This window comes from Microcaecilia unicolor, chromosome 4 (assembly GCF_901765095.1).
Source record: "Microcaecilia unicolor chromosome 4, aMicUni1.1, whole genome shotgun sequence".
In the NCBI taxonomy this organism is placed as follows: Eukaryota; Metazoa; Chordata; class Amphibia; order Gymnophiona; family Siphonopidae; genus Microcaecilia; species Microcaecilia unicolor.
Window position 1 is genome coordinate 44,487,578 of NC_044034.1, and position 20,145 is coordinate 44,507,722.

Sequence of the window (20,145 nt, forward strand, 5' to 3'; positions counted from 1 at the left end):
TAATAGACAAAAAAAATAAATAAAGTAAGCAAATCAATTAATGTGAACGGGAAGGAAGAGAGGAGGGTAGGTGGAGGCGAGTGGTTACATGCTATTCTTGACCACTAACTGTGTTATAGGCGCATTAATGTATTTTAACACGCGTTAACCATGTACATGCCTACAATATCCCTATAGGCGCCTACACGGTTAGTGCGTGTGCTAATTGTGGGCGCATTAAAAATGCTAACGCACCTTAGTAAACCAGGGCCCTTAAGGGTCTAATTACCAATCTGAGCCCCATGTTAATGTTATTTAGTAATTAGATACCGATTCAGATATTGGGCAAACAACTCATGTTTTATTTATCAGCCAGTATCATGCATTAACATCGTTAACATTTTCAGTAATTTTATATAACGGTTTTCAGGCTTTCAATGACAACAGAAATAGATTGTTTCCAAAATCTAACGACTTCGGCAACCATAAAACCGTAACCTTGCAAAATTGTTATATGACTAATAAATGTTAATTTATATTGTTCTGTGGTGCTTAGAGCTGAAAGCGACCCTTGAGATTTAATTTTGTAGCATTTCATTTAACTCATTTCATGAAACAGTGATGTTAAAAGAAAAAAATATCCAGATTAAACAGTGCTGAAAAAAAATTACGTGCACAAGAGTACAAAATGAAATAGTTCAATAAAAACAAATATTTGAGTTAAAATTATTTATTAAACTCTCTTATGTGCCATTTTCAATAAAAATCCAACTTTATCCTTGTGGGATTCTAGAAAATGATAAAGCACATGCACTTTAACCTGCCTTGTGATTACCATCTATAGACTTTGGTGATTATTAGAAACATTCATCCAGGAATTGTGGGGGGGAGGGGGGGGGGGTTAGAATAAATTACTGGCAGCCACCTTCTAACATTAAACATTACAAGGCAACATTATCGACATCCGTGAAGGGGAAATCGTTTATAGACCACCATTGAAGCGTCATAATACCATAACTGAGGGGGGGGGGGGCGTTCCAGCATTAACATTGGATACACTATCCCCCGGATTCTATATGTGGTACTGATTAGCGCGCGTTAAATTGTAGGCTGCCAGTTTACACACACTACTCAATTAACAAGCGTATTGGTGTTGATAATTGGCCGATAAAGAGATGTGCGTAAATTCCAGCGTGTGTAGCCAAAATGGGAGTACAGCAGTGGGAGGAGTTTGAGCATGTCAGGGCCATCGATCAAATCTACACACGTGGTTACAGAATAGATTTAGGCACAGGCATTTATAGCAGCTTTTCACTGGCGTAAATGTCTGCTCCTAAATCTAGGCAAGTCCACCCAGCCTAAGTGCTATTCTGTAAACCACGTCTGAATGTAGATGCGGTTTATAGAATACCACTAGGCGCATAAACTGGACACGCCTAGATTTTAGTCGTCATAAGTAGAATTCGGCCCTGTGTCTATGTGCTGGACTTTTTCAAACTCCTCTATTCAGGACATGTTTTGTTTTTGTTTGTTTTTTTTAATTGGTGACTCACATCCTATAACAGAAGAATATTCTGTTTTTGAGAGAATTAGCCACCATCTAATAGTGCCATAATATCTTGTACTTGTTGTTTCCTGTAACTCTGAAACTGATCTATCATGCTTTAGGCAAGATGTCATAACTAAAAATTGTTGCCTAGTGAACAAGAAGGGAAGACGTTGTTTTGCCTGGTTCATGTTTTCAGTCATAGAAAAAAATTTGTACACATTGGCTTTGAGGCTTTTATAATTACTGCAAATAGATGATGACTAAGGATTTTGCATAGAGAAAAAAAAATGTGTGTGTATGTATGTTTGCCACACAGTCAGTTTGACGCACATTAGTGTAAGTTAATGTGCGTTAAATCAATTTTAGCATACATTAAAATTTTTAATGCGCACTAACCGGGGGGTACATTCTTGATTATTATTTTATTTCTTATTTTCTGCCTGCACTCAGAAGCTGTTGAAGCAATGTATTTTTCTGTCCCTGGAGGGCTCACAGTCTGTACCTGAGGCAATGGTGGCTTAAGGGACCCTTTTACTGAGGTGCATAGGCACCTACACGCATCTAATGCACATCAAATTGGCACTACTGCCCGGCTACCGCACAGCCTGGGTGGTAATTCCATTTTTGGTGCGCGCCAAAAACACACGATAGAAAATATTTTCTACTGTAGGGCGCCTACCCGGCGGTAATTGGCAGTTGGCGTACGTTGGACACTTACTGCCTGGTTAGCATGTAAGACCTTACCGCTAAGTCAATGGGTGCCGTTAAGGTCTCAGGCCGAAAATGGACGAGCGCTGGTTTTCATTTTGCCGCACGTCCATTTTCTGGCACAATTAAAAAAAATCCCTTTTTTTAAAGGCGCGCTCAGGAAATGGACCAGCACACATGCAAAACACACGCCTACACCAGTGCAGGCCACTTTTGGGCAGGCCTTAGTAAAAGGGCCTCTAAGGGGCTCGCCCAAGATAAGGAGCTGTAGTGGGATTTAGACCAGGCTCTCCTAGTTCTTAACCCACTGCTCTGGCCCTTAGGCTACTCCTCCTCCACCCATTACATTGGCTGGCTATCCTTAATTTGAATTAGGGAAAAGCAATTATATACTTTCTGCGCTGACAGTTGTATAATTACGATACTAAAACATATGCCAAAGTTTTCTGTAAATTATCCGAGTGACCATTGAGTGAGGCTTTGGATAAGATATTAAGACCACTTAAATTGATCAGGTTTATTTTTTTTTCCACTTTAAATATTTTTATTAATGAAGCAACTTACAACATTCAAGACAATACAGATAATGCCAAGTTGTCCTAAAATATTGGACATCCATATAATATAACAGAAAAGAACAAAACAACAACCCAGTCACCCTTATGGTGAAAATTGAACTATCAACTCCCAATCACTATAAACAACGGTCTACACCCTCAGCTCTGTCCTACCCCCTTAAATTTGTTCAAGCATATAATTGCCTCACTTCCCCCTCTAGCCCTCCTCTTCCATTCCTCCCTTCCCTACCACCCGTTCCTATCAAAGTTTGATTGTCCTCACCCATTCTTGCAGTCGAGACCATCCTCTCTTGCGCCGTAGCTTCCCATCTCTACGGTATGCCGTTAAGCGCTCCATAGCTATGAGTTGTTCTAATTTTGCTTTCCAATCCCCCAAGGAAGGAGGGCCAGTAACTCGCCACTTCCGAGCTATCAGGCATTTTGCTGCCGCCAGACCCCAACGTAACATTTTGCTCCGTTCCCATGAGTCACTGTCATTATACATCCCCAGCAAGCACACCTGTGGACTACACACCATGGAATCTCCAAACATTCTTACCAATGCTTTCATCACCGCCTCCCAAAATGGTATCAACCGGGGGCAGGACCACCAAATGTGCAGAAATGAGCACTTTTGATCAGGTTTATTTAATTTGATTAACCGCTTATGGGTAGCCATCAAAGTGGAATACAAAAAGTAATGAAAATCTAACTTTAAAAACAGAAAAGAACGCCAACTTTTAATAGAAGAGAATAACAGGGATAACAGATAATCAGACAGGTTTCGTGCTAGGCCATTCAGCTAATCACTAGGAGAAAGCTTTGTAATTTTCTGTTTGGAATAAATTCTAGGAATGAGACTGGCCCGGAGATGCCAGATTCTGAGAAGGCAGTATTTGAGTTAGGTTTCTACTAATACCGACTGATAGACTTTTTATCCATTGATCGGAAGCAGAATTTTCAATATTCCATGGCAAGAGTTTACAAATTCTGTGGCAATTAAATGGCACATTTTCATAAAAAATTATTTTTTTAAAATAAAGTTTATAACCTGTCCTTTTTCTGGTGTTTGTGTGCTCCTAGCCTCTGCTCAATTGCCCTCCCCTTGTTCCTTCTCACCCAGTACTTCCCTCACCCTTAATTGTCTTGTCTGTCTGTATTTTTAGATTGTAAGCTCTATTGAGCAGGGATTGTCTCTCTGTGTCAGATGTTAAGCGCTGCGTGCGTCTGGTAGCGCTATACAAATGCTAATAATAATAATAAATGGATTGTTATGATTGGTTCTGATAAAGGAGGAAAGGAACAGTGAATAGTGGAAGGGATCTGGGAGATGGAATAGGAAGAGGTGTAGGGGGGGGGGGGGGCAAAGAGAAAAGTACACTCGCTGATCAAAGTTGTCAGATACACAACCACCTTGAGCTTCTCTTGGCGTATTTCATATTGTTACAGCCCACAATAAATAGCAGGCGTACTGCAGTGGAAGTTACTTTCAGTTTCTAATAGAACAGTTTATACAAGAGATTTATGTGGGGAAAGAGTTGTATGACCTTACATCGCTTTAAAACCAACATGTCTCAAATACATTGCTCAATCTAACTAACCTAGCACACAACTTTCAAAAGAAACCACAGGCCTTGCATCACTTAAGAGCTCTAATGCCAATGAGACATATCTCCGAGTCCTTCGGGGACAGAAGAATACTTCCTCTTCTGAAAAGGAGGATATGCTCGGGGAAAACTGGACATATGGTAATCCTAAATGGAATGGTATAAGAACATTAATCTTTTTAATTAAAAAAAAAAAAAAAAGAAAAGCTTATGTGGATCTTCAGCTTTCTAGCTTTTTATTTGCTAACCCTTTTTAACCTACCTTTGCAGTGGACTGCAGGCTTTTAGGGGCATTTTTACCAAGCTGCGTAGGCACCTACGCACGCCCAATGCGCGTCAATTTGGAGTTACCACACGGCTACCGCGTGGCCCTTGCGGTAATTTCATTTTTGATGTGCATCCGTTGTGCGCGCTGGAAAATAATTTTTATTTTGTGGCGCGGCAGCAACCAGGCGGTAATTGTCATTCTGCGTGCGTAGACGGTTACCGCACGGTTAATGCGTGAGATCTCACCGCTAAGTCAATGGCTGACAGTAAGATCTCAGACTCAAAATGGACGCGGGCCAATTTTTTAATTTTGCCGCATGTCCATTTTCAGCAAAAATTATTTAAAAGGCCTTTTTTTTAAACGTGCGCTGATAAATGGATCTGTGTGTGCCCAAAACACGTGCCTACACTAGCGCAGCCCATTTTTCGGCGCACCTTAGTAAAAGGGCCCCTTAATTAGTTGTTAGGACTGTGAATAGTATTGTCCTGTTTTGTCCTTCGTTTCTGAAACATTCAGTATTTTGAGGTTATTTTTGAAGTTATACCTCAGGGTACTCTTTGCATATGGGTAAATATAGCACATACTATGATAGAAAAACTCTGATGCCAAAGCAGATATTATTTCAGTCTGTCGGGTTTATTCCTAATTCTCATCTCAATACTTTAGTTCAAAGTTTCTGAAGCTCCTAGATTCAATGTGCACAGGCAACATGTTAAGATACGTGTGGAAATTCATTTTAATCAGGCCAATGGCACCCAATACAACAGGGACAATTTATGTATCTTTTCATCACATTTTATTGGTTTCCAGTTGTGTTGGCTAGTATATGAAGATCTTCTTTCTCCATACACAGTTCTCATACTTCTATTAATAATGCTGTTCTGCTTTTCTCCCTTACCCTTGCATCTGTGGGAGTAGAAATGCCCCAGGTGATCACAATGTCTTCATTCTCCATAATTCTGTCAGGGTTGCGATCCCAATATTTTTCTGTTATAGCAACGTTAGCGGGGGGGGGGGGGGCTGGGTGAGAGAGAGAGTAAGAAATGCTGGCTCCTGGGGCAAGTGGTGGGAGAGGCTGAGGCAGTGGGGGGGGGGGGGGGGGGGAGTAGAAGGAGAAATGCTGACTCCAGGGTGGAGGAAAAAGGGAAGAGGAACAGGGACACACAAGAGAGATTGAATGGGAGGGAGTGTAGGAATAGGGTCACAGGAGATAGAAGCACAGAGGAGCGATGCTGAATATGGGGGGAAGGTAGGGATATTGAGAGGGCGGATGCTGAACAGGGATACAGAGGGGAGATGGATGGTAGACCTAGAGAGAGAAGAAATGTCAAAAGGACAGGAGACCCTGGTAAGGGAGTTAAGAGAAGACGCAGGAAAGCAGAAATCAGCCCTTGGGACTGAGCAATGCTCAGACAACAAAGGTACAAAACAGTATTTTTATTCTGAATTTATTAATTGTAATATGTCAGCTTTGGGAAATATGCATCTCCCATAATTTCTGTATTTATTTATTTTACTACCAGAAACTTTCTATACAGGTTTGGAATGTGTTTACTTTTAGCAGGGATTATTTATTGGAGACTTGAAGAGGTTTCTCTCCCCCCCCCCCCCCCCCCCTCCTTCATTCCCACTATTGTAGGAGAGATTGTATTATAGAGGGCTCATCTTAATTTTTCTGCTAGTGTTTACACAGCATCCAGTGGATAACATACTACCTTGCTGGGTCTGTTGTCTACAATTTTTTCTGACACTTTGGCATGTCACACCCAGTGATGAGATGTGTGACTGTTTTCCTGTTCAGTGGTATAAAATTTGCATTTGTCTTGTTCTTAACTAATTTTTCTGTGCTGGTTCTGAACCATCTTTTATATATTTATTTTTATTTAGATTTTGCTCACACCTTTTTCAGTAGTAGCTCAAGGTGAGTTACATTCAGGTACACTGGATATTTCTGTGTTCCAGGAGGGCTCACAATCTAAGTTCGTACCTGAGGCAATGGAGGGTTAAGTGACTTGCCCAAGATCACAAGGAGCAGCAGCGGGATTTGAACCGGCCACCTCTGGATTGCAAGACCGGTGCTCTAACCACTAGGCCACTCCTCCACTCTTGTCTGTAGTTCACTATCCTGTGCTGCAATTCAGTCTCATAATTTTTAAAGTTTGAATTCATCCCCTCCTTAACCATTCATTTTCAGGGATTCAGGTTTTGATCTGCTTGTAGTTTTCTGAAATAGCTCTCTCTATATATTTCCAGTCCTACTGTGCCGTTAGCCAGTTGCTTTTCTTCAGTGACGGCAGATGGCACTGTAGTACTGTTTCTTGGTTATTAGGAGCACCTAGTGATAATTTTCAGGAGCAAATGCTGTATTAGGCTGGAGTGTGGGGGGGAAAAATGCACCTTGCTGAGCCTGGTAAGAGCCTTTGTTTCTTTGTATTTGCAATACTGACAAACAGACCAGGGCGGATTTGGACTGGAAGAACTCCAAGACCATATAGAAAACAGGCTGCAGAGAGGAGAGGAACATTTAATTTTCTTAACCTAAAACAAACAAAAGCAAAGAGAAAAGATCTACAGCACTGCATACCTCTAGTAACACTATAGAAATTTATCAGTAATAGTAGTAGAGCAGGGACTGTTCCTTACAAGTTCAGTGTATAGCGCTGACCTCGTGTGCAACTTTCTTTAAATCAGTCACCTTACTTTCTAACTCCTCTTACTCTCTTACCTATCTATATGTTACATCTTTGCTTTACCCTTCACTATCAATTAAAATGTTCTATTACGTATTGTGGTGACAGTTCAAGTAGTATACCATACCATACTTTGTACTGTTGTTTGAATATTTTTACTGTTGTAATTGCCTATTGCTCATGTTTGATCTATTCTTACTGTACTTGAGTGAATTCCTTCAAAAAGGCGGTAAATAAATCCAAATAAATTAATTAATGCAACTTAAAGCCCTAACACTACTACTACTACTATTTAGTAGTAGGGGTCCTAACATAGTTTGACTGACCTCTTTTACTGCAAAAATATTTAAATAGCGGGTTAAATAGTAATGAGATGCAAAACATGCAACTCATGTATGTAAAACAGCTCATTGCTGTATAAAAACCAGAAAGTGACTTGCGGTGGGTGTCCATGAGGGCCATAATCGAACGGGGCACCCAAGTTTTCCTGAGAGCGTCCTCGCAGGTCGTCCCTGCGAAGGGGTGAGAGAACCCATATTATCGAAACAAGATGGGCGTCCATCTTTTGTTTCGATAATACGGTCGTGGACGCCCAAATCTCAACATTTAGGTCGACCTTAGAGATGGTCGTCCTCGGTTTTCAGCGATAATGGTCGTGGGAGGAGCCAGCATTCGTAGTGCACTGGTCCCCCTGACATGCCAGGACAGCAACCGGGCACCCTAGGGAGCACTGCAGTGGACTAACTGATGCACTAACTGAACAGAAAAAGGCATGCAGTGGTCACTAACCACCTCCCACCCCGAAAAAAAACTTTAAAAACTTTTGTCTTTTTTTTTTTAGAGTATGGGTGAAGGACGTCCTTCGCTATGCCTCCGTCCGTGCGACGGCAGTTGAGGATGTCCAAAATGTGGATGTTTCTGTGAGAAGGACGTCCATGCCTTTGCTATGCCTGTGACACCCCCTTTATTTATTTGGATTTTGGATCACAAGTAGCAGTGAAATTTGGCCATCCCTGTGGGGGAGGCAGTTGAGGATGTCCAAAATGTTTGAAAGAAGGACGTCCACGCTTTTGTTATGCCTCTGCTGACACACACATACCTCCCCCCCCCCCCAGGGACCTGCATACTGGTCCCCCCCCCACAGGGACGGCCAGATTTCAAGGGAGTGGAGGAGTGGCCTAGTGGTTAGAGCACTGGTCTTGTAATCCAGAGGTGGCCGGTTCAAATCCCACTGCTGCTACCTGTGATCGAAAATCCAAATAAATAAAGGGGGTGTCACCGGCATAGCAAAGGCATGGACGTCCTTCTCACAGAAACATCCTCATTTTGGACGTCCTCAACTGCCGTCGCACGGACGGAGGCATAGCGAAGGACGTCCTTCACCCATACTCTTTAAAAAAAAAAAAAAAAAGTTTTTGAAGTTTTTTTCGGGGTGGTAGGTGGTTAGTGACCACTGGGGGAGTCAGGGGAGGTCATCCCCGATTCCCTCCGGTGGTCATTTAGGGCACATTTTTGTGGCTTGGTCGTAAAAAAAAAAAAGACCAAGTAAAGTCGGCCAAGTGTTCGTCAGGGATGCACTTTTTTCCATTATCGCTTGAGGATGCCCATCTGTTAGGCACGCCCCAGTCCCGCCTTTGCTACGGGAAGCAGTTGGGGACGCCCAAAATCGGCTTTCGATTATGCTGATTTGGGCGACCCTGAGAGAAGGACGCCCATCTCCTGATTTGTGTTGAAAGATGGGCGCCCTTCTCTTTCGAAAATAAGCCTGCATATGACCTAGCCAGTCTGTTCATCCACATCTCATTCAGATAGTGAGGTTTTGGGGCAAGTATCTTTTCCTTACCGACAAGGACCCATCTAAACAAACAACAAAATAAAATAACCCTTGACCTAACATCCCACCCACAGGACCAGAATTACAATTGTAATTAGGATTGATTGTCAATTTATTTAAAACTTTAAATAAGAGTTATTTTGCTTTATATAGTTGATTGTTAATTGAATGTGTTCACTTCTAATTTCCTTTTTTCTTCTCTACAGTTTTTCCCATATATTCTTCTACTAGTTGCTGTCCTGTTATACCTCCCTTCCTTATTTTGGCGTTTCACTGCTGCACCTCATCTTTTCTCGGACTTGAAATTTGTCCTGGAAGAGCTAGACAAGGCCTACAACAGGGCAATCAAAGCTGCAAATAGCTATTCAACTGGAGACAAAAAGGAGGCCACCAGCTCATCTCCTACAGTAGATAACCTGGCACAGAGGTAAACTAGTGCTTTTTTGAAATTTGTTTTATCAGGTACAGTGGTTTCTTTATAATAAGTACAAAAAGTAACAGTGAAACCAGAAAGAACAGATACCCCAGAAAAATAAAGTGCTATATTCAATTTTAACTGCCAGACCTTCAACAATTCTTCTAACACTTGTTTCTACTCCCTCCATGGTACCCCACTCTATTGGCTATTTTTGTGTCATCCGCAGGTTATCAATAGAAATCAAACAAAATAAAACATGGAAAAGAAAATAAGATGATACCTTTTTTATTGGACATAACTTAATACATTTCTTGATTAGCTTTCAAAGGTTGCCCTTCTTCGTCAGATTGGAAATAAGAAAATGTGTTAGCTGACAGTGTATATAAGTGAAAACATTCAAGCATTACTATGACAGTCTGACAGGGTGGGAGGATGGGAGTGGGTAGGAGGTATGCATGGGGACATCAAAGCATATCATTGATATTCTAACAGGATGGGTGTGGATAGGTGAGGGGTGGGGTGATCAACAGAGACATACAGCTTTATGGTTTATAATGAGCTAGGAACCCCAGATCCTTGTTAAGTCCTTTCTGTTGGGTGTTAAAATATTCAATCATTCTGACTTCAAAGGTCTTACGTTCTTGTATGGTTTTAAAGTTACCTTTCAGGATTCTCACTGTGAAATCACTAACCCTAACCCTGTGTCATCCGCAAAAAAGCCAAACCTTTCCTTCCAAACCTTCAGCTATGTCTCCCACAAATACATTAAACAGAATAGGCCTCAGCACCGACCCCTGAAGAACTCCAATATTCACCTTCCTTTCCTCTGAGCAGATTCCATTTACCACCACCCTCTGCCACCTATCAGTCAACCAGTTTCCAATCCACTTCACCACTTTCGGTCCTAAGTTCAACCCTTTCAGCTTATTCACTTCTGTGGGGGACCGTATCAAAGGCTTTGCTGAAATCCAAGTAGATTGCATTCGACTCCTTTCCTCTTTGATCACGGTCAGCTCATGTTATCTTTATTTCATATAAATTAAACCTCATTGCACACTAAAAATGGATTAAAGCTAAGTAACTGAAAGACAATTTTCCTTTTTCCCCTTTTATGGCTCCTCTTACATTTCCCTGCCTACCAGTCATACATAATGTTTAGTTGCCTTGAAAAGTTTTTGTCAAAATTCTGGGGGTTACCGTAGGTAATCATCTCACATACTCTGCCTATATCTCAAAGATTGTACAGAAGTGATTCTACATGCTCTTGTCAGATACGCACAGCTCATATTCTCTGATCTGTTTGATTATTGGCTTGTACTTTGATTTCTAGGCTTGATTACTGCAACTCCTTGCTCCAGGGATTGCCTCAATTGCAAATAATTTAAAATACGATCGTCAAGCTGGTTTAGGGTGCTAGGAAATACCCAAAATACTGATGCAGCATCATAAAAGAGCACTGGCTCCTGATTTCTTACCTAATAATGTTTAAAACCCTTATTCTTTCTCATCAGATACTGCATTTTAGGATTCCATCTTTTTAAATATAGTCTCCTTGTACCATATAACGTTTCTTGAGCCCTTTGCTTTGCGCATGAACATCCTTTGGTTGTCCCAACTCAAAATACACCCTCATCTGGCTAAGACTACATGTTTCAGTGTAATTGCTCCTATATCGTGAAACTCCATGCCTTGGGATCTTTGTGTTGAGCCCTCAATCAAGACATTTAAAACATTTCTTAAAGCCTTTATTTTACTCAGGCTGTTCTATCAATAAGATGTACAAATTAATATCACATTGGAGGAGTGGCCTAGTGGTTAGGGTGTTGGACTCTGGTCCTGGGGAACTGAGTTCGATTCCCACTTCAGGCACAGGCATCTCCTTGTGACCCTGGGCAAGTCACTTAACCCTCCATTGCCCCAGGTACAAATAAGTGGTGGACTTTGGTCCTGGGGAACTGGGTTCAATTCCCACTGCAGGCACAGGCAGCTCCTTGTGACCCTGGGCAAGTCACTTAACCCTCCATTGCCCCAGGTACAAATAAGTACCTGTATATGTAAGCCGCATTGAGCCTGCCATGAGTGGGAAAGCGCGGGGTACAAATGTAACAAGAAAAAAAAGAAAATTGTGCACTTGGGTGCCCCATTATGACTCCCTCACATTAGTTAATTCCTCTACTCATTTCCTTGTAACAATCAGTTGTAACATAAGCCCCCTTTTGTTTGGCACTCTCTCTATACCCAAACCTTCTACTTTAAATTGTGGTATAACAAAGGTGAAATGTGAAAATACTAGAAATAAACTGTTAGACATTACAGCTAGATTGAAGCCACAAACATTTACAGTAGCTGTTGTAAATGTACATATGTACAATCTACATACACAGTGGTGTGCTGGTAAATTTTTAATAACGTGTTGTCTCTCTGGGCATAGCCAGCCCTGCAATTTGGGGGGAGGGTTCAACACATTCGGGGGTGCAACACATTCTTCTCTTCCCCCCCCACCTTGGTGTGGGCATGCTAGGCATACCTTTGTTGGAATGGATGCTGAGTCCCTAAATGGATTGCCATCGCTCCCAGCTGCTTGTGTCCTGCTTTGAGCAGCATGCCAGGACTTCTCACGCATGCTCTGAGCGTGTGCGAGAAGTCCTGGCATGCTGCTCAGAGCCAGAAACAAGCAGCGGGATGTGGCAGCAGTGTATTTATTTGGGTGGCGGGGCTCGGCATCCCCACCAGCAAAGTAAAAGGGAGTTCAGGAGGGAGCCCGAGCCCAAATTTTGGGAGCTGGTTGTTAAAGTAGCCGTGGGTGGCCTACTTTTTAACAACCAGCTCCCAAAATTGTTAAAAACTTAACAAACGGCTCTCGTGAACTGGCTCCAGTAACACTTTTCCCCTGCCCAAAACTATCACATTCTCCTGCAAAGTTCATTTCTATAATATTTAAATTCCCTACAGCACCCTGTTGCCTAGTCTTTATTTGTCTTGTTTTGTAACACCATTGGATGTTTGGGAGGTTTTTTTTCTGCAGCTTGATACGATAATAGTTGAAAAAGATGATTTATACTTAATAAAAAGTTTTTATTTTTATCAATGCAAGGCATCAGGTGAATGTGTGGGTGGTTTTTATTGTTGTTTTGTAGCCAGGGTTGAATTCGTAACATATGGCACCATTGTTTAAATGTTCAAACTCATTCACATTCAACACCTGTGTGTAGCTAAATCATTAAAGCAAGGACTTAGGAGAGGTGTTGAAATATGGTCTTTGCACAAAGATAGGCTGCTTATAACCCAGTCCTACAATAAGAAGGGGCTCGGGAACAGGCACAGCATTCTACATGGTGCTATACTAACACAGTGGTCATGACCACACCAACTTCCAGCAGTAGCACATGTGATGGGTCATGAGAAATGGACCGTTTTTATTTTATGTTCTGGCGCTGCATCACCACAAGACACTGAAATCATCTGTTTTCTATTCCACATGTCGGATGTTCTGCATTTGATATTTTTTTTCTTCCTTTTCAGTGTTTGGGAGATATCTGAAAACCAACACTTTAAATATCCTTTTGTAGAGCAGTATCTAAAGTCAAAGAGAAGCTCACAGAATTTAATAGTCAAGTACCTCATCTGCAGATGCCTGACCTTCGTCATCATGTTGTTAGCTTGCATCTATTTGGGCTACTACATCAGTCTGTTCTCTTTGACCGATGAATTTACATGCAACATCAGAACTGGAATTCTAAAGAATGACACGGCACTTCCTGCCCTGATTCAATGCAAACTTATTGCAGTGGGCGTGTTTCAGCTTCTTAGTTACATTAACCTCATTGTGTATGTTTTGGTCATGCCTTTTGTGCTCTATACCATGCTTATTCCATTCAGGAAGAAGTCGGATGTTCTCAGAGTGTATGATATTTTACCAACATTCAGCGTTTTCCAGTTGTCGTCTGGATATTATAATGACCTAAGCCTCTTTCTGCTTTTCATTGAAGAAAATATTAGTGAGCTTAAGTCATACAAATGTCTAAAAGTGTTAGAGAATGTTGCAAGCCATTCAGAGAACATTAACCCAATGCAGCTGCTGCTGAATCTTGGGACAGTAAAGACAGATACAGTAGATGGAAAGCATGCAGTCATCCAACTTGATAACAAAGTTGAAGCACAAAATGGAAAAAATGCAGCAGAACTTAAAGGTAAGGCTTAAATTGCTTTGGAGCTCATTTTCAAAATAGAAAAACACAAAGCGGTATTTGAACATCTTATGTTATGGCCAGTCCTATTAGAGAAGCAAGCAGGTCCCTGGAATAGCCTAGTGGTCGGTGCAATGCACTGTAGAGAAGGGGGACCCAGGCCCATAACCCACTCTATTACACTTGTGGTGGAAAATGTGAGCCCTCCAAACCCCACCAAAAACATACTGTACCCACAGGTAGGTTACACTTGCAGGCATAAGGGCAATTCTAGTGGTATACAGTAGGCGTTTGGTGGGTTTTGGAGGGCTCACCATACAATATAAGGGGGTAACTGTGAGATACGTACCTGGGACCTTTTATTTGAAGTCCACTGCCGTGTCCCCTAGGGTGCCCCACTGCTCTGCTGGGATGTCTGTGTGGCCAGTCTGTTGAGAGATGCTAGCTTCTCCTACATCCCAAAGTCTTGATTTTGTGTTTTTCACATGGAGTTTTTTTTTCTTCAGAAAATGGTCCAAAAAGATTGCTAGACATTGGCCATTTTTTTTGGGGGGGGGGGGGGGGGGGGGAATTAGACGTTTTTCAAGTTAGTAAAAATCCATGTTTGCTACTGGATTTTTGGACGTTTTCTGCAAAAACTCCAAAGTCTGATTTAGATGTCATATTGAAAATGCCCTTTTATGTGTGTTATACTGTGGAACTTTAAAAAAGGCATAAAATTAAATTTACCTGTTCCAGCTATATTTATTGGTGATGGTTTAAACTATTGCTTAGTCAGTGATCTCACATATGAGTAAACTCTAATTACTCCCTGCATATTAACTTTGAGTAAAATAATCCTTATAGCACAGTGTTTAAATTGTATTGCAAGAAAAAAAGCATTTAAACAATTGACAATTCTAAATTATTGAATATTGTCCATGCTTGGTGAATACTTAGATTATTAAGGGCCCTGTTTACAAAGACGCGCTAGCATTTTTTAGCACGCACTAACTGTGTAGACGCCCATAGGAATATTATGGGCATCTACACGGTTAGCACGCATGCTAATTTTTAGCATGCGCTAAAAACAATAACACGCCTTTGTAAACAGGCTTCCAAGTTTGTACCCTACAAATAAGGAAAGGAAACACAAATTTATGAAAATCAGAGTTCGTATCCAATACGAAATACAAAGTTAGCACTTAAGATCTCATATGTGTCATTTTAATATTTTCTTTATTCCTGATCAGGTTCATTTTTTCCCTATTGTACATGATTAAAATTATTTCTCTGTGCCTTTTTAAGGTGAAAAGATGGATAGCTCAAGGAGTTCATTTCAGGGTGCCCCATATTTTGGCAAACACAAGGAGTTTCATTTCAGGAATCTCCTTATTTCGCGGCTTGACCCCTAGCAGTAATACTGCAAGAACCCAACCAGGGGTCAAGAGGCATCATTTTGAAGCCAGTAGCCTATAGGGAAGGAGCAACAGAGGATACTCCTGTTACCTCCCCCCCCCCCCCCCCCCACAAGGTACTAGGGAGACTCCTGACTGGTGTTGAGGTGAATAGAGGGGGAGTGTTTGGGCAGTATTTTTATTATCCTACTGCCCCTTTTAAAGAGGTTTCTGGGAGCATCGAGCCATGCATTGGTGGCCCCAATATTCCTGGGCAGGAAAGATAACACTAGCTGAAAGTGTGCATTATCCCTGGGATTCTGTAAATCCATATTTAACCGTAAAAAAAATTAAGGGTTTACGGTATACATAATTAAAACAAATAAACCTTATATAATCAACAATAAGGTAAGGTAAAGTAACATAACATAAAACCCTCTTATGTTAACATCAAATCCAAATTATGGTAACTACTGCAAAATACATCATCGCTGACAATAGATAACAATCTTATATTAATAACGCTATTTGAACAAATGTGCTCAGTGCCTTCTTTATCATTCTAAATGTGATATAGAGGTACACAATCTCTGTATTACTAGTCTGAACTGGAGACAAGATGCCTGCCCTACATCGGAGATAGAAAAGTGTAAACAGTTTGTAAATTATTATTTAAAAAAAGTTAACAATTGAAATAATTTTCAGCAGCGAAGACGAAATAGGCTACTAATGAAATACATTTCTCTTGCTAAAAAGAATAATTGAAATTGCATCAAAGCCAATGGAGGGCTGTGGAAAGCGATGGTTACTTTATTAATATGGATGAGTCTGCTGTATGCAGAGATGAAAATAACTTCTGATTTGCAGCACCTTTTACAGCATTCAGTTGTCTTGAACTTCTCTTGTGTAATAGCATATGGAGAATAGGTTACATTTTATACTGCTGTCTTGGCATATGCCTATTGAATACAAAAAAAAATATCTTTTGTATCCGAGCAGTACAGTGTCATGAACAGAACACTGCAAATCCTATTAATGTTTATCAAATAACCACTTTCAATGATGGGAATTAGCATTCTTTGAACAGTTATGTCAGCCCATGAGTAACACCAAGGTTTTAAGTTTTAGGGTTAGTTCTGATGTTAGGACTGTAACTTTGTCAAAAGATAAAGTGATGTTGTGGGTTTTTTTTAGCTTTCAACTGAGCATTCGTAAGACCCATACTGGGTCAGACCAATGGTCCATCCAGCCTAGTATCCTGCTTTCAGCAATGGCCAATCCAGGTCACAAGTACCTGGCAGAAACACAGTTAGTAGCACAATTCCACGTTACCAATCCCAGGCTTCCCACATGTCCATCTCAATAACAGGCTATGGACTTTTCCTCCAGGAACTTGCCCAAACCTTTTTTTTTAAACTCAGATACATTAACTGGTTGTTACCACATCCTCTGGCAACAAGTTCCAGAGCTTAACTACTTGTTGAGGTGAAAAAATATTTCCTCCTATTTGTTTTAAAAGTAATTCCATGTAACTTCATTGAGTGTCCCCTAGGCTTTGTACTTTTTGAAAGAGTAAAAAAATCAATTTGCTTCTACTCATTCTACACCACTCAGGATTTTGTAGACCTCAATCATATCTCCCCTCAGATGTCTGTTTTCCAAGCTGAAGAGCCCTAACCTCTTTAGCCTTTCCTCATATGAGAGGAGTTTCATCCCCTTTATCATTTTCTAATTCCACTATGAGGGGCATAATTGAAAGGGATGCCCAAGTTTTGCCGAGGACGTCCTCGCAAAACATCCTGATGGAGGGGTGGGGAAACCCGTATTATCAAAACAAGATGGACGTCCATATTTCGTTTAGATAATACGGTCGGGGACGCCCAAATCCTGAAATTTAGGTCGTCCTTAGAGATGGTTGTCCCTAGAATGGTCATTTCTGATTTTCGGCGATAATGGAAACAAAGGGCGCCCATTTCGGAAATGACCAAATTCTAGCCCTTCGGTCATGGGATGAGCCAGCATTCGTAGTGCACTGGTCCCCCTGACATGCCAGGACACCAGCCGGGCACCCTAGGGGCACTGCAGTGGACTTCACAAATTGCTCCCAGGTACATACCTTGTGTGCTGAGTCCCCCAAAACCCACTACCCACAACTATACACCACTACCATAGCCCTTATGGGTGAAGGGGGCACCTAGATGTGGGTACAGTGGGTTTTGAAGGGCTCACATTTACCACCAGAAATGTAGCAGGTGGGGGGGATGGGTCTGGGTCCGCCTGCCTGAAGTGCACTGCACCCACTAAAACTGCTCCAGGGACCTGCATACTGCTGTGATGGACCTGAGTATGACATTAGAGGCTGGCACAAAATATTTTTAAAGATGTTTTTTTTAGGGTGGGAGGGGGTTAGTGACCATTGGGGGAGTAAGGGGAGGTCATCCCCAATTCTCTCCGGTGGTCACCTGGTCAATTCGGGCACCTTTTTGTGCCTTGGTCGTAAAAAAAAAAAGGACCAGGTAAAGTCGTGCAAGTGCTCGTCAGGGGCGCCTTTTTTTTCCATTATGGGTCGAGGACGTCCATGTGTTAGGCACGCCCAAGTCCCGCCTTCGCTACGCCTCTGACACCCCCCAGTGAACTTTGGTCGTCCCCGTGATGGAAAGCAGTTGGGGATGCTCAAAATCGGCTTTCGATTATACCAATTTGGACGACCCTGTGAGAAGGACGCCCATCTTCCGATTTGTGTCGAAAAATGGGCGTCCTTCTCTTCCGAAAATGAGCCTGTATGTCTTTTTTTTTTTTCTTTAAGTACGGCAAAGAACTGAACACAATATTCTACTAGGTGAGGTCACACCATGGAGCAATACAGAGGCATTATATTTATTCTTGGTCTTAGTTACCATCCCTTTCCATTAGTTTTGAGACACACCGAAACATTTAGAAGTTTTTAGCCAGTACAATTGATTCTACTTAGCAAGATCTCTGGAAAAGATGAAACTTTTTTTTTCATAAGCTCCAGAATGTACCTTCCATTTCTGATCTGTTTACCAGTATATTTTTATCTACTCTTCAGGGTGTTTTCACAGATCAACATGTACTGTTATACACTTGGCCAGGTTTGTTTTATTCTACTTGGGTTCAACCCAGTGCTGTTCATCAACCTCCATTTCAAAACTCAGGGGTCCTTTTACAAAGGGAGTGTGTTGGGCCACTTTTTACTATGGCTGGGAAAAAAGACCATTTTTTTTAAATGTTCTGGAAAATGAGCGTGCGCAAAAGTTAAAACTAGTGCGTGGCTATTTATGGCCTGAGCCCTTACTGTCAGCCATTGACTTAGTGGTAAGGGCTCACATGCTACCCACACAGTAACCATGCAACACCCGCCAAAATGGCCGCGCTGCCGATTACCACTGGTAACACCCCCACGGTAGAAAATACTGCGGGATTCAGCACGCATCAAAGTTGGAATTACCACCAGGTACGTGCGCTACCCCAGCGGTAGTGCCGATTTGGTGCGTGCTGCCTGCACATTAGCCCTTCTGTAGCTTTGTAAAATGGCCACTTTGACTGCTAAAATAGAGATAAGTGAAACTAGGAAAGCAATAGAGCAGAGATGACACCTTTCTCCAAGGTTAGAGAATATTTAAGGAAGTAAGGGGGGAGGCTTAGTAGTGCTAAATCAAACATATAAACGGCAAGTGACCAACTCACCTGCAAATGCGCAGTAGAGACTTCCCCCTCTGTCCTGCCCTTGTGTGAAGACGTGATGACATCAGAGGGCGGAACAGAGAGGGAAACTGAGTCGGACTGCCGCTGGAGCCTGGAAAAGAACATTGCGCGCACCAACCTCCACCCTCTCCCCCATCCCAGCCGCCGCTCCCTCCCCCCTCTGTGCCGGGCCCCCTGCACTGACCTGACAGCGCCTCTCACCTCCGTGTGGAAGCGCTGCAGGCAGCAGCAGAGTGATCTGCTGCCTACAGTGCTTTCACACGGAGGTGAGAGGCGCTGTCAGGTCTGTGCAGTGGGCCCGGCATGGAGGGGGGAAGGAGTGGCGGCGAGGACGGTAGCTGGAAATCTCGCCCGTTTTTATGGCCTTAACGGCTAGTCATTACATATTTAACCTTTTGTTAGCCTTTGTAAAGTTATTACCTCTGCTTTTTCACTTTTTGTTTCATTTAATTACAAAAAAAAATAGCTGCATGTTACTTTAAATTTTCTAAACTTTGGGGGGGGGAGGTTCTAAGCGGCAGTAAGCCCAACGTGGGCTTACCACTTGCTAAACCAGAAGTACCGCTGGGCTACTGCAGCATCCCGGCAGTAGTTTTTTTTTAATTATTTGTTACATTTGTACCCCACATTTTCCCACCTATTTGCAGGCTCAATGTGGTGTATGCTATTTCCAATGCTATAAAATATTTTAATTTTTATAGTGCCAGTGTTTACCTGGCGGTAATCGGGCAGTGCTGCAAGCTGCCCAGTTACGTCCAGGTTACTGCCGGAGCCTTTACTGCCACCTCAATGCTTCACTTGTCGCACTGCCATTTCTTTTTTTTCTTTTTTTTTTTTTTTTTAGCTCCAATATTTTTTATTTGATTTTATCAATGAAACAAAACACAAATGGCTAAAATGTTAGCCAGTATACAAATATGAACAATAAACTGAGCATCAAACAATATACACATCTGATACAAGATAAAAATATCAATTATTATGATTACGGATTAGTAACGATGGGTAGGTAGTCATATCGTGAAAACAGTTAAGAGTACATATCTACACAAGAGTACTAAATATTTGATCTTGAAGGGGAGTCCATATTTTCCTGTATTTAGTCATTGAATTATACTTCTCAGCCTCTGCATATTCATATTTGGCAAGTATGCATACTAAGTTCCACCATGTTAAGTAGGTTGCCTTGGATAAGTCTTTCCAGCAGAAGAAAAGTATTCTTAAGGCCGTATGGAGAAGTATATCC

General features: G+C 41.8%; 1 protein-coding gene across 2 annotated transcripts in view; it reads left to right on the plus strand.

Annotated features, from left to right (window-relative positions):
- PANX1 (pannexin 1) overlaps nucleotides 1–20,145 on the plus strand; it is a 75,334-nt gene that overhangs the window by 47,109 nt on the left and 8,080 nt on the right. Inside the window, exons 3-5 of one of the 2 annotated variants that reach the window (XM_030199351.1) lie at nucleotides 9,399–9,619; nucleotides 13,133–13,800; nucleotides 16,368–16,550. In XM_030199351.1, coding sequence (XP_030055211.1) covers nucleotides 9,399–9,619; nucleotides 13,133–13,800; nucleotides 16,368–16,378 — 900 coding nt within the window. In that variant the 3' untranslated portion in view covers nucleotides 16,379–16,550. Of the gene's footprint in view, nucleotides 1–9,398; nucleotides 9,620–13,132; nucleotides 13,801–16,367; nucleotides 16,551–20,145 lie in introns of those variants that run through there. The other variant, XM_030199350.1, reaches the window with a different exon arrangement.